This window comes from Nerophis lumbriciformis, linkage group LG23 (assembly GCF_033978685.3).
Source record: "Nerophis lumbriciformis linkage group LG23, RoL_Nlum_v2.1, whole genome shotgun sequence".
NCBI classification, from domain to species: domain Eukaryota; kingdom Metazoa; phylum Chordata; class Actinopteri; order Syngnathiformes; family Syngnathidae; genus Nerophis; species Nerophis lumbriciformis.
The window spans coordinates 787,786-802,500 of record NC_084570.2 but is presented as its reverse complement, the minus strand read 5'-3'; the positions used below and the strand labels follow the sequence as shown (position 1 = coordinate 802,500).

The window sequence follows — 14,715 nt, the reverse complement described above, 5'->3', positions numbered from 1 at the left end:
AGTTAAACTAACAGAACATAACGAAAACATGATCCGGACCAAGGATCATGACACAAAATAATAGAATGATAAATGACACAAAGTTTTACTGCATATGTCAGCAGACTAGACTGATTTGGTATGTCGATGCTACCAAAACACAGTTTTATTTAGAAAAGTATCGAAAAGTACCGAAAAGTATCGAAATAATTTTAGTACCGGTACCAAAATATTTGTACACTGCAAAAAGTCAGTGTTCAAAAACAAGAAAAAAAAATACAAAAATGAGGGGTATTTTATTTGAACTAAGCAAAATTATCTGCCAATAGAACAAGACAATTTGGCTTGTCAAGACTTTCCAAAACAAGCAAAATTAGCTAACTTCAGTGAACCCAAAAATACCTTAAAATAAGTATATTCTCACTAATAACAAGTGCACTTTTCTTGGTAGAAAAAAAAGAGACCTTTTTTGCTCAATATGTTGAAAAATATTCTTAAATGAAGTAAATGCTAGTGCCATTATCTTGACATAATGATATGCGCTCGGCATTACATTTCTTGAAACCAGCAAACTTATACTAAAAACTAATTTATTGTTCTTAATGGAAAGGCAACAAGGCAAGCGCTTGTTACTCTCGGGGTCTACTAGCCGCTCAGGCAAATCATTTTGTCTAAAAATGCATTTTTCCATGGATAACATGACATCATCGCACCAAGTGCGTGCTTTTTCAGTCAATTAGTGCGCATATATACAGCCCGGCCCCCGGCCAAATTTTTTTTAATTGTAATTTTGAGGAATTTATCTGAATGTGCATGAACTATTTCTGTTCAAAATTGTTAGAAATGTTAAATGTTTAAATATTAACTGTCAGTTTACTGTACTGTGCCAACTGTACTACTATATGAGTACCTATTTTCTATTGTTTCATTGAAAATAAAACAGCAAAGTCAAATTGTCTGTCATCTGTTTTAATTATGAGACACAATTGTGTCAAAATCATGATTTTTTTTTTTCAGGCTTGAAATAAGAAATGATTACTTTAAAAAAGTAGTTTTATACTTGTGAGTGTTGATGACACAGCTTTGCAACAGTTGATATTCTAGTTTCAAGCATGTTTTACTCAATATAGGTCATCAAATCTCAGCAACAAGCTGTAATATCTTACTGAGATCATTTAGGACCAAAACCCTTAAAACAAGTAAATCACTCTAACATAAAATTGTCATGATCCGTGGTCCGGATCATGTTTTGTTTAGTTATGTTTGGTTAGTTTTGGACTCCTTTTGTTGTTACTCGTGCACCTGTGAGTTTGTTTCGTCACCATGGTTACTTGATTTTCACCTGCCTTGCACGCGCACCTGTTGCTCATCAGAGACTCTATTTAAGCCTACCTTTGTTTGTCACTCATTCTGCCTTCGTTGTGTTTGCTCCATGCAAGTTGTCACGTAAGTTTTTGAGTTCCCTGTCTTTTGCCTTTGCTAAGTTTAGCCTTAGCTTCCCGTGCGTTTGGCACGCTTTTCTTTAGCTTGTTTTCTGTTTTTTTATGAGAAATAAATAACTTCCTACCTTTACGCTGTCGTCCGGAGCCGTTCTTGCGTTGGAAGAACAACCCCGCAGCAGACTGCGACCCCCACATGACAAAAATCTGCTTAGTGAGAAGAATGATCTTATCAGAGAGAAAATAAGCAAATATCACCCTTATTTGAGATATTTCATCTTACTTAGATTTCACTTTTTGCAGTGTATCCGGACAACACTCGCGCCAACTATTCTATTTGTGGGTTTTACGATTAAAAAAAAAAAAATAATTGCACTGCACTTTCGGCGATCACTTGAAAATGCCCACATCGCTGCTCTGTCGGGCTAAAATGACGATACCATCGATTTGATTTAAAATCACTTCCTTCGAGTTCGCAGAGGGTCAAGAATAAAACTCGCGGAACAAACTCAAATGTACACGAGTGTTGAGTCAGAGACTTTTTTTTTTTTTTTTTTTTTTCCCCCGTCGCCATATAGATTTTTATGTCAGGCCCGGCATCTGGGCAGTGGAGGGGAGCTGGGTTGTCCCGTGGCGGCGGCTTGAGGCCATTTCACGGTCTCTGGTCCTCATTTGTCATTGGGCGTTGTTAAATATGGGTAGGCAAATGCACGCTGACACGAGATGGGGAGCCGATCGAAAGCAATTAGCCGGCTTTTTGCTATGAAAATCTCCTCACGAAAGAAAGACTCGGGGGGGGCTTAAGCACTCACACTGAGTCGGTCTCCTCCCTGGAGGGGCGAGTCTTTGTGCAACAGGTTGTAGTCGCAGATCCTGTTGCCGTCCTTCTCCCGGTGAGGGAACATCTCACGCTGGTAGAAGTCCATGATGGAGGGGGAACTGTCCATGCTGCCGCTCCTCAGTGTCTTCCCGCTCTGCTCGACTGCTGTGGGGGATGGAAACTATGAAGCTATGTAGTCTGGATTTTGCAGAATAACTTCATGCAGACAGAATATAGACTTCAATAATGGTCTATAATGTTGCCAATACATTGTTTACAGTGTCTCTCTTATTGCATGTACAAACCCCGTTTCCATATGAGTTGGGAAATTGTGTTAGATGTAAATATAAACGGAATACAATGACTTGCAAATCATTTTCAACCCATATTCAGTTGAATATGCTACAAAGACAACATATTTGATGTTCAAATTCATAAACTTTATTTTTTTTTGCAAATAATCATTAACTGTCAAAGTAGTTGGGAAAAGGGCATGTTCACCACTGTGTTACATGGCCTTTCCTTTTAACAACACTCAGTAAACGTTTGGGAACTGAGGAGACACATTTTTGAAGCTTCTCAGGTGGAATTCTTTCCCATTCTTGCTTGATGTACAGCTTAAGTTGTTCAACAGTCCGGGGGTCTCCGTTGTGCTATTTTAGGCTTCATAATGCACCACACATTTTCAATGGGAGACAGGTCTGGACTACAGGCAGGCCAGTCTAGTACCCGCACTATTTTACTATGAAGCCACGTTGATGTAACACAAGGCTTGGCATTGCCTTGCTGAAATAAGCAGGGGCGTCCATGGTAACGTTGCTTGGATGGCAACATATGTTGCTCCAAAACCTGTATGTACCTTTCAGCATTAATGGTGCCTTCACAGATGTGTAAGTTACCCATGTCTTGGGCACTAATACACCCCCATACCATCACACATGCTGCCTTTTACACTTTGCGCCTATAACAATCCGGATGGTTCTTTTCCTCTTTGGTCCGGAGGACACGACGTCCACAGTTTCCAAAAAAAATTTGAAATGTGGACTCGTCAGACCACAGAACACCTTTCCACTTTGTATCAGTCCATCTTAGATGAGCTCAGGCCCAGCAAAGCCGACGGCGTTTCTGGGTGTTGTTGATAAACGGTTTTCGCCTTGCATAGGAGAGTTTTAACTTGCACTTACAGATGTAGCGACCAACTGTAGTTACTGACAGTGGGTTTCTGAAGTGTTCCTGAGCCCATGTGGTGATATCCTTTACACACTGATGTGGCTTGTTGATGCAGTACAGCCTGAGGGATCGAAGGTCACGGGCTTAGCTGCTTACGTGCAGTGATTTCTCCAGATCCTCTGAACCCTTTGATGGTATTACGGAGCGTAGATGGTGAAATCCCTAAATTCCTTGCAATAGCTGGTTGAGAAAGGTTTTTCTTAAACTGTTCAACAATTTGCTCACGCATTTGTTGACAAAGTGGTGACCCTCGCCCCATCCTTGTTTGTGAATGACTGAGCATTTCATGGAATCTACTTTTATACCCAATCATGGCACCCACCTGTTCCCAATTTGCCTGTTCACCTGTGGGATGTTCCAAATAAGTGTTTGATGAGCATTCCTCAACTTTATCAGTATTTATTGCCACCTTTCCCAACTTCTTTGTCACGTGTTGCTGGCATCAAATTCTAAAGTTAATGATTATTTGCAAAAAAAAAAATGTTTATGAGTTTGAACATCAAATATGTTGTCTTTGTAGCATATTCAATTGAATATGGGTTGAAAATGATTTGCAAATCATTGTATTCCGTTTATATTTACATCTAACACAATTTCCCAACTCATATGGAAACAGGGTTTGTAGGTATTTTTGTATACTGGAGCTAGGGCTGGGCGATATATGGAATATACTCGATACATCGCGGGTTTGTCTCTGTGCGATATAGAAAATGACTATATCGTGATATTCGAGTATACGTTCTCACGCAGTTGCTTTTAGCTGCGGGCATTAAACTGCACGCGTTGCTCCCTGGCATAAAACACGTCTTTCTGTGGCAGCATCAAGGAAAGTTGTACATGTAAACAAACTACGGTGCGTTCAAGGACTTCCGAAATTAGGACAAAACGGCATGCGCCAAATACTCTCATCAGTGAAGCATGTTTAGTATAAATAGTGGGATTTCTAACAATTAGGAAGGTATGTGTCATGTTTGTCCTCCTACAGAAACCGTATTAAAGCAAAAAACATATTTTTTTCCCTCACCTTTTCCATTTTCATACATTTTTGAAAAAGCTCCAGGGGGCCACGAGGGCGGCGCTAAAGAGCCCATTGTGGCTTGAAAGCCGCGCGTTGCAGACCCCCGAGTTAAAGGTTCTAAAGCAGTGGTTCTTAACCTTGTTGGAGGTACCGAACCCCACCAGTTTCATATGCGCATTCTTTAGTGAAAAATAAAATGTTTTTTTTCTCTAATTCAAGACAAAGTTATATGTTTTTGGTAACACTTTAGTATGGGGAACATATTCTAAGTTACTAAGTAATTTAGAGTTATTTGGTTAGGGTTAGGGTTAGAGCAGGCCTGGGCAATTATTTTGACTCTGAGGCCACATTTTAGAGAAAGACATGCGTCTGGGGGCCAGTATATCTATTTTTAGGAACACTAATACAAAACCTCACAATAAAGTCTGATTGAATACTAAAAACGTTGCGACAGACCGCCTTAAAAAACGTAATAGAATTTCACATTTTTATACGAACGATAAAACACTGAATATTGACAAAATATGAACGTCACACCACCTTCGAATCGACATATTTGACAATCAAGTGAAACGCAACAAAAATGCAACAAACAGTTTAATATTGTCACACCGCGGTGAGGGAAGTCTTGTCTTGGGTTTTTCTGTCTTGTGATTTGCATGTTTTAGTTTGAAAAGTAACTCCTCTCGTTTCAGGTCACTTGCCCTTCCTTTTGTGTCATCAGTCTGACGTCATCCCGGTTCCCTGATTGTTTCCACCTGTTCCCTATTACCCTCATGTGTCTTATAAGCCCACTCCTCCCTTTGTTCTGTGCCAGATTGTTTCGTTTATTCGTGCTCTCTAGCATCCATGCCCATGTCCATGCCTTGTCTTGCCTTGCCTCGTCTTGTGCTTATGTTCTTTGATTCTGAATCCCTTCGTTGCTATTTTGAGTTTTCCTTTCTTCCTCCTCAGCAGAGTGATTTTTTGTTATTTAGTTTATTCAGCCGAAGTGGTAAGTTTCAGTTATTTTTCATTCTTTCCTCACATTTTTGAGTGACAATTTTTGTTAATACTTTATTAGATTAGATAGTATAGAATTTTTCATAGCTGTTGTTTCTTCCTCCTGTTGGAGCGTTTTTTGTTTATACATTTTATAGCATATATTAATTATAGTTTGTCTTTGCTTTTGTGTTTTCCTCCGTTCGGAGCGATTTTTGGTTGTTCCTATTTTTTTTTGGAACCTTTTTTGCCGGTTAGTTTTTGGTTAAAATAGATATTGCAATCCTTGACTTTGGAGGTGAAAAGGAAGCTGTCAAAATAAAAGCCTGTCTAAGTTCCCTACTCTGCATCTGAGTCCTATCCTTTTACCAAGCCCTGACAAATATGAACGCGGAAGGTACAAAAAAACCCCACCTACAATCTGATATTTGCTGAATTTCCCCCAGGGATCACTAAAGAACTTTATATTCTATTCTATTCTATTCAATATATCACTAAGCTTTAGAACATTGTTGTGAAAATCTCCTTCCGCGTCTGTGGAAACGCCCACACTGCTTGGTGCCTCGTCTGAGCTGCTGTGACGTAGATGACCATAGTAACTAATTAGATGACCATAGTAACTAATTAGATTACCATAGTAACTGGTATATCATCCATAAGCGCAGATTCCAACCATTGAAATACTTAGTATAGTTCAAGACTTACGGTCATTAGAAAACATGACTGCACATCATAATGGCAGCTACACTTTCCGTCTTAAAGTTCTATAAAAAAATTATTTGGGAATGTGCGGCGGGCCAGATTGAAAAGCTTAACGGGCCGCATGCGGACCCCGGGCCTTAATTTGCCCAGATCTGGGTTAGAGGGTTAGGGCCGTGGTTAGAGGGTTAGGGTTATAATAAGGCCATGCCGAATAAGGCATTAATAAGTACTTAATAATGACTAGTTAAGAGCCAATATGTTACTAATTTGCATGTTAATAAGCAACTAATTAATGGTGAATATGTTCCCCATACTAAAGTGTTACCATGTTTTTTTACTGGTGCATAAAATGAAGCGTGCATGAACATCACCTTGTTCAAAGAACAAAACCAACACAACTCACAACAAATTACACACCTGCAAATCAGTGTGACTTCTGCTGTTACCATATCCGTAATACGCCGACAGGGAGAAGTTTTTATTTACACGATGAGTCGGGTCTGTCTTGACCTCCGCCGAACCCCTGAGCCCGACTCACCGAACCCCTAGGGTTCCATCGAACCCAGGTTAAGAACCGCTGTTCTAAAGTGTTTTCAATAAGAAATATTGTGTTGATATTGTTACACAATCAATAGCACTCAACATAAATACATTGAAAAATGTACAGTTACAGTTTGTAATACATGTGATCGGTATTGGTATCTGGTAAAACCCTGATTGTATCATCCCTACTTAGAATATATTTAAATCAAAGAATAAACATGAGGTACCTAACTCGTGGAGTTTGTCTACCAGACGAGGGAACACTGTACCATCAGTCAACTGCATCCTGGTGAACTCGCACTAGTAGGAACTCTGCGAAACTCTATTTTTCATAGTCGGAGGTCTGATCGACTTCCTTGGATTTTCAAATGCAACCTTGGCCCTGTCAGAGAGGCGCCTCACCTGAGTCGTCTGTTTGGCAGTGGCTGAGCCGCGACCTTTGCAGCGGGGTCAGGGCGCTCCTGGGTCTCTCCGGTTCTGTTTCCGTGTCGCTGCCGCTGTCGCTGCCTGAATACGTGCGCACTAGCACGGCTCTCTCCTTGAAAAACAAAATAATAATGTTAAAGTTAAAGGGGAACATTATCACCAGACCTATGTAAGCGTCAATATATACCTTGATGTTGCAGAAAAAAGACCATATATTTTTTTAACCGATTTCCGAACTCTAAATGGGTGAATTTTGGCGAATTAAACGCCTTTCTATTATTCACTCTCAGAAGCAATCCGCAATTTTCTCAAACACCGAGTCAAATCAGCTCTGTTGTTGTCCGTTTTTTTCGACTGTTTTCCGTACCTTGGAGACATCATGCCTCGTCGGTGTGTTGTCGGAGGGTGTAACAACATGAACAGGGACGGATTGAAGTTGCACCAGTGGCCCAAAGACGCGAAAGTGGCAAGAAATTGGACGTTTGTTCCGCACACTTTACCGACGAAAGCTATGCTACGACAGAGATGGCAAGAATGTGTGGATATCCTGCGACACTCAAAGCAGATGCATTTCCAACCATAAAGTCAAAGAAATCTGCCGCCAGACCCCCATTGAATCTGCCGGAGTGTGTGAGCAATTCAGGGACAAAGGTCCTCGGTAGCACGGCAAGCAATGGCGGCAGTTTGTTCCCGCAGACGAGCGAGCTAAACCCCCTGGATGTCTTGGCTCACACCGTCCCTTATGCCACCGAAGATGATCAAGAGAAGAATATCGACCCTAGCTTCCCTGGCCTGCTGACATCAACTCCAAAACTGAACAGATCAGCTTTCAGGAAAAGAGAGCGGATGAGGGTATGTCTACAGAATATATTAATTGATGAAGACTGGGCTGTCTGCACTCTCAAAGTGCATGTTGTTGCCAAATGTATTTCATATGCTGTAAACCTAGTTCATAGTTGTTAGTTTCCTTTAATGCCAAACAAACACATACCAATCGTTGGTTAGAAGGCGATCGCTGAATTCGTCCTCGCTTTCTCCCGTGTCGCTGGCTGTCGTGTCGTTTTCGTCGGTTTCGCTTGCATACGGTTCAAACCGATATGGCTCAATAGCTTCAGTTTCTTCTTCAATTTGGTTTTCGCTACCTGCCTCCACACTACAACCATCCGTTTCAATACATGCGTAATCTGTTGAATCGCTTAAGCCGCTGAAATCCGAGTCTGAATCCGAGCTAATGTCGCTATAGCTTGCTGTTCTATGCGCCATGTTTGTTTGTGTTGGCATCACTATGTGACGTCACAGGAAAATGGACGGGTGTATATAACGATGGTTAAAATCAGGCACTTTGAAGCTTTTTTTAGGGATATTGCGTGATGGGTAAAATTTAAAAAAAAAAATTTAAAAAAAAAATAAGCCACTGGGAACTGATTTTTAATGTTTTAACCCTTCTGAAATTGTGATAATGTTCCCCTTTAAAAGTTAAAAGTTAAAGTACCAATGATTGTCACACACGCACACTAGTTGTGGTGAAATTAACCTCTGCAATTGACCCATCCCTCTTGTTCGCCCCCCAGGGGGTGAAGGGAGCAGTGAGCAGCAGCGGTGGCCGCGCCCGGGAATCATTTTCTGTGATTTAACCCCCAATTCCAACCCTTGAGTGCCAAGCAGGGAGGTAATGGGTCCCATTTTTTTTAATAGTCTTTGGTATGACTCGGCCAGGGTTTGAACATGCCGATCTCAGGTTCGGACACTCTAACCACAAGGCCACTGAGCAGGTCAAAACAGGTTAAAAACTTTGCATAAACAATATTCTAAAGTTGAGTTTTTAGTTCTGATCTTGCTGAAAGACAATTACAATTACAGAAATCCTTCCAGTAAAAAAATCAGTCTTGGCAGAGGTCTGTACTCTGTTCTACTGTTAACATAACAATACCAGCATTAGTCTACTTGGTCGTCGAATGTAGTATTACTCACAGTATTATCGACATCACTCAGACAATGTGTCTTTTTTTAGAGTCTTGGTTCTGTTTAAGGTTATTTCCTTACATAAGAAAGTGGTAAAAGTCTTTGTTCTTCAACATTGTCCAATACCTGCTTAATTGTGTGCGCTGCAAACAAGGGTCTGGGTTAACCCTAACATCATTCTGAGACTAACTTACAACAGGAATGTCATCCTTCTTCCCAGTTTCATCCTCCTTGGGTTCAGAGAACGACGAGCTTCCGCTAGGTGGGCCAAACAGACTCAGCCTCTTGGTCTTGCTCGCACCTGCAAGTCCAAAGAGTTGTGGGTTTTGAGGTTGAACAGGTTCAGGTCATAATCAAGCAACAGTTACGTCCAATGAACTAAAGCCAAGAAATAGCGAGGCTGGAGGAGCTTTAGGATCTTTATGGCAGGCACATTGTAGATGTTTGATCTACTTGCTGCACGCTAAACTTCTTGAGAAAATCTAGTCTTCAGTCTGTTAACGTTGTTGCCAGATGCTTAAGTGTCCAAATAAGACAAGTATACAATCTCAGCTGCACAACCCTAAGAGCTTATGAGTGTGTTGAAATTGCAGATATCAAGTCTTTCATTTATCCTTTGGAAGATGCCCAATTGAGATGAATACAGTAGTAGTCAAAAGTTGACATACATTTGTAAAGAACATAATGTCATGGATGTCTTGAGTTTCCAATAATTTCTACAACTCTTATTGTTTTGTGATAGAGTGAAGTTTGGTTCTTTTAAGAATGTATTATGGGTCTACTGAAAATGTGACCAAATCTGCTGGGTCAAAAGTATACATACAGCAATGTTAATATTTGCTTACATGTCCCTTGGCAAGTTTCACTGCAATAAGGCGCTTTTGGTAGCCATCCACAAGCTTCTGGTAAGCTTCTGGATGAGTTTTTGACCACTCCTCTTGACAAAATTGGTGCAGTTCAGCTAAATTTGTTGGTTTTCTGACATGGACTGGTTTCTTCAGCATTCTCTTTGGGAAGGCCATTCTAAAACCTTAGTTCTAACCTGATTTAGCCCTTCCTTTACCACGTTTGACGTGTGTTTGGGGTCATTGTCCTGTTGGAATACCCAACTGCGCCCAAGACCCAACCTCCGGGCTGATGGTTGTCCTGAAGAATTTGGAGGTAATCCTCCTTTTTCATTGTCCCATTTACTCTCTGTAAAGCACCAGTTCCATTGGCAGCAAAACAGGCCCAGAGCACAATACTACCACCACCATTCTTGACGGTAGGTTTGGTGTTCCTAGCATCAAAGGCCTCACCTTTTCTCCTCCAAACATATTGCTGGGTATTGTGGCCAAACAGCGCAATTTTTGTTTCATCTGACACCACATGGACACAGATAAGACCTTCTGGAGGAAAGTTCTGTGGTAAGATGAAACAAAAACTCTATCACAGAAAATAAGAGTTGTAGAAATGATTGGAAACTCAAGACAGCCATGACATTATGTTCTCTACAAGTGTATATATAACTGTTGACCACGACTGTAACTCTGTACGTGCATTGAAAGGTCTAAAGTACCACAGCAGAGTAGAGATATCCAATTGATTGATTGATTGATTGAGACTTTTATTAGTAGATTGCACAGTACAGTACAAATTCCGTACAATTGACCACTAAATGGTAACACCCCAATAAGTTTTTCAACTTGTTTAAGTCGGGGTTTACGTAATCAATTCACATATTTACAATCCGCGAAGTATGTGAAAATACCGTCGAAAAGGTCACAAAATGCCACAAATTCAATAAGCCATTTTTAATATTCTGCTCTAAACACCTTCGGTAATTTCCGTAGATTCTACGTCACTGGAGTAACACTCTGACCATGTTATTAGATCAGCCACACTGGAAATATGCGAAAATTTGAAAGCCATCATTCTCAATCCTTATATGTAAGACAAGAACACATATGCTTGGCTTTTTTATGCATTCGAAATCATAAATAAATAGCTAACAAATGAGTCAACAGATCGAGGGTCCTCCGTTGAGCCCATCATAGCCTCTCTAAAATCATCCAGAAACCGCCAACAATACTCCATTTACATGTTGTGACCTGGAAATTAACCACATATGAGTGATATTGTTATTATAAGTGCTAACGCAGACAGACAGCGAGCTAATGCTAGCTTACGCTGCTGTTGTTGACACATTATAAGACGGCGGCGGCTTCTGCTTCATCTCAAACTTGCTAAAAGTCAATTCTAGATTGTAATTCATGCAGGTCGACTTTTACATCCCAGAGGTGAAGAAAAAGGCAAATTAAAGATGCTTGTTGCAGCAACTTCGTAAGGATTCCGATTGAATCTTCATCTAAACGGAATTATGTTAGGGTACCATCGGTCGAAATCCCAGCGAAAGTGGGAATATTACAGTAAATATTTGTTTTATTATGGTTTAATATGGTTAGTTTGTATTTTTTAGCTCCTAGCAAAGCTGCGGATGTTAGTGTCACAGTGAAGCCGCATCCGGGTAGCAGCTTCAATGTTCATTAATGCTCATCCTCTTTGTGTTCAGGCTCAAAAATATAAGGTCCTGGATCATCCATCCATCCATTTTCTACCGCTTATTCCCTTTTGGGGTCGCGGGGGGCGCTGGAGCCTATCTCACCTACAATCGGGCGGAAGGCGGTGTACATCCTGGACAAGTCGCCACCTCATCGCAGGGCCAACACAGATAGACAGACAACATTTACACTCACATTCACACACTAGGGCCAATTTAGTGTTGCCAATCAACCTATCCCCAGGTGCATGTCTTTGGAGGTGGGAGGAAGCCGGAGTACCCGGAGGGAACCCACGCAGTCACGGGGAGAACATGCAAACTCCATACAGAAAAATCCCGAGCCCGGGATTGAACCCAAAATTACTCAGGTCCTGGATCATAATTTTCCCAAAGTAATCGTTGTTGGCTCTCTTAAAGTCTGCTTGATTACCATTGTTGATGATAGGGAAGTTATCTTTGGTTCCTAGTGTGCCATCACGCGATCACAGGACTGGCCTCCTCGTTATCTCTCAAAGGGGCTCAAGAATCTCTGTGAGATTGATACTATTTCGATAATATCTTTTTATCATAAATCAGATATATAAATATAATAGCTTCAATATAGAGGCAACTTGTCTTTCCACTCTATAGTAGAGTGGAAATGAGTGAGACGAAGCAGAAGCAGCCGTGGGCTCAGTTTGTCAACAATAGCAGCATTAGCTAGCATTAGCTCACTGCTATCAATGCGCCGTTAAAATAGTCCGTCTGCGTTAGCACTTATAATAACAATATCACTCTGTGAGGAGGCGTGGCCGGCAGACCCGCAGCGAGGCGGGGCACGCCGGGGCCGACTCCGAGATGTAGGCGAGGAGGCATGGCCGGCGGACCCGCAGCGAGGCGGGGCGCTGGGACCGGCTCCGAAATGGACATCAGGTGCGTGGATCACCCAGCTGGGCGCAATTCTGTAATCCCCTTGTCACTGTGTAAAAAGGCAGCAGCAGAGGATGACGGGGCAGAAGGTGGCAGAGAACCAGCGGATGAATAGCGAAAGCGACCGAGAGCGAGAGGCAGACGACGACGTGGAGCTGAAAAGCGACCCAGCGAAAGACGAAGCTTTATTTCGGAAAATAAAACGAAGTCAGAAACTACCCGCCGTCATTTCTGTCTTTGGTGGTCAGAGGAACCCGGAAGAAATAGTCCTGTTACACACTCATATTTGGGTAATTTTCAGGTCACGACATGTAAATGGAGTATTGTTAACGCTTTCTGGATGTTTTTAGAGAGCGTATAATGAGTGCAACGGAGGACCTTTGATCTGTTGACTCATTTGTTAGCTATTTATTTACGATTTGGAATGCATACAAAAAGCCAAGCATATGTGTTCTTGTCTTACATAAGTATTGTGAATGACTAACACCACAGCGCTTTCCAATATTTTTTGCACATTTTCAGTATGACTGCTCTAATAACATGGTCAGAGTGCAGAAGAAGAAGCATTACTACCGTGACGTCAATCTCTGAAAATAGCTTTCGGAGCGGAATATTCAATATAGCTGACTGAATTTGTGGCATTTTGTGATGTCTAAACGCTGTCCTCACATACTTTGAGAATTGCACATACAGCATACTTGCCAACCTTGAGACCTCCGATTTCGGGAGGTGGGGGGAGGGGGGTGGGGTGGGCGCGGTCGGGGTGGGAGGGGGGCGTGGTTAGGGGCGTGGCTAAAAGGGGAGGAGTATATTTACAGCTAGAATTCATCAAGTCAAGTATTTCATAGATTATATATATATATATATATATATATATATATATATATACCGTATTTTCCGCACCATAAGGCGCCCTGGGTTAAAAGCCGCCCCTTCAATGAACGGCATATTTCAAAACTTTGTCCACCTATAAGCCGCCCGGTGTTGTAAGCCGCATCTAACTGCGCTAAAGGAATGTCAAAAAAACAGTCAGATAGGTCAGTCAAACTTTAATAATATATTAAAAACCAGCGTTCTAACAACTCTGTTCACTCCCAAAATGTACGCAAATGTGCAATCACAAACATACGTATATCAACATGGACAGACAGAGCTGCGTGAAAAAAGCCACCCGGCCTCTTCGCGTAAACTTAAACTTCCCTTAACCACTCGCTCATCTTTTCTTCATCCATCCCTTCGAGTTAGCTTTTATGATGACGCCGGCTGGAAAGGTCTCTTTTGGCAAGGTCTTCCTTTTGAATATCACCATGGGTGGAAGTTTCTGGCCATTAGCATGGCAAGCTAGAACCACAGTGAAGGATGACTTCTCATTCCCTGTGGTGCGAATATTCACCGTACGTGCTCCCGTTGTATCCACAGTGCGGTTCACAGGAATATCAGTTGCTGTGAAATAGTAATCCGTGTGCGGATGGAGAGATTGTGTCTTTTCATGAACCGGATCCCTGACGCTTAGTAGGAGCCATTTTGTGGTCTTTACAGATGTAAACACACAAAGGAAATGAAACGTACGGTGATATCCGCGCGCTTTTTCTTCTTCTACGCGGGCGGGTGGTTGCTTACAGTAGAAGAAGAAGCGCTTCCTGTTCTATGGGGGCGGGTGCTTACCTTGGCGGTTGCTTGCGTAGAAGAAGAAGCGCTTCCTGTTCTACCGGGAAAAAAGATGGCGGCTGTTTACCGAAGTTGCGAGATCGAAACTTTATGAAAATGAATCGTAATATTAATCCATATATAAAGCGCACCGGGTTAAAAGCCGCACTGTCAGCTTTTGAGTAAATTTGTGGTTTTTAGGTGCGGCTAATAGTGCGGAAAATACGGTATATATATATATATATATATATATATATAAGAAATACTTGACGTTCAGTGAATTCTAGCTATATATATATATATATATATATATATATATATATATATATATATATACATATGTATTTTATGATATATATATATTTATTTTATTATATATATATATATATATATATATATATATATATATATATATATATATATATATATATATATATATAAAATAAATTAAATACTTGAATTTCAGTGTTCAATTATTTACACTTATACACACACATAACACTCATCTACTCATTGTTGA

General features: G+C 41.1%; 1 protein-coding gene across 4 annotated transcripts in view; it reads right to left on the bottom strand.

The window, feature by feature from the left end:
* LOC133622527 (nck-associated protein 5-like) overlaps positions 1-14,715 on the bottom strand; it is a 298,294-nt gene that overhangs the window by 9,321 nt on the left and 274,258 nt on the right. For 3 of the 4 annotated variants that reach the window (XM_061985349.1, XM_061985347.1, XM_061985350.1), the window contains 3 exons: positions 9,295-9,401; positions 7,115-7,250; positions 2,231-2,403 (listed from right to left, as the gene is read on the bottom strand). In XM_061985349.1, coding sequence (XP_061841333.1) covers positions 2,231-2,403; positions 7,115-7,250; positions 9,295-9,401 — 416 coding nt within the window. The remainder of the gene's footprint in view (positions 1-2,230; positions 2,404-7,114; positions 7,251-9,294; positions 9,402-14,715) is intronic. The other variant, XM_061985348.1, reaches the window with a different exon arrangement.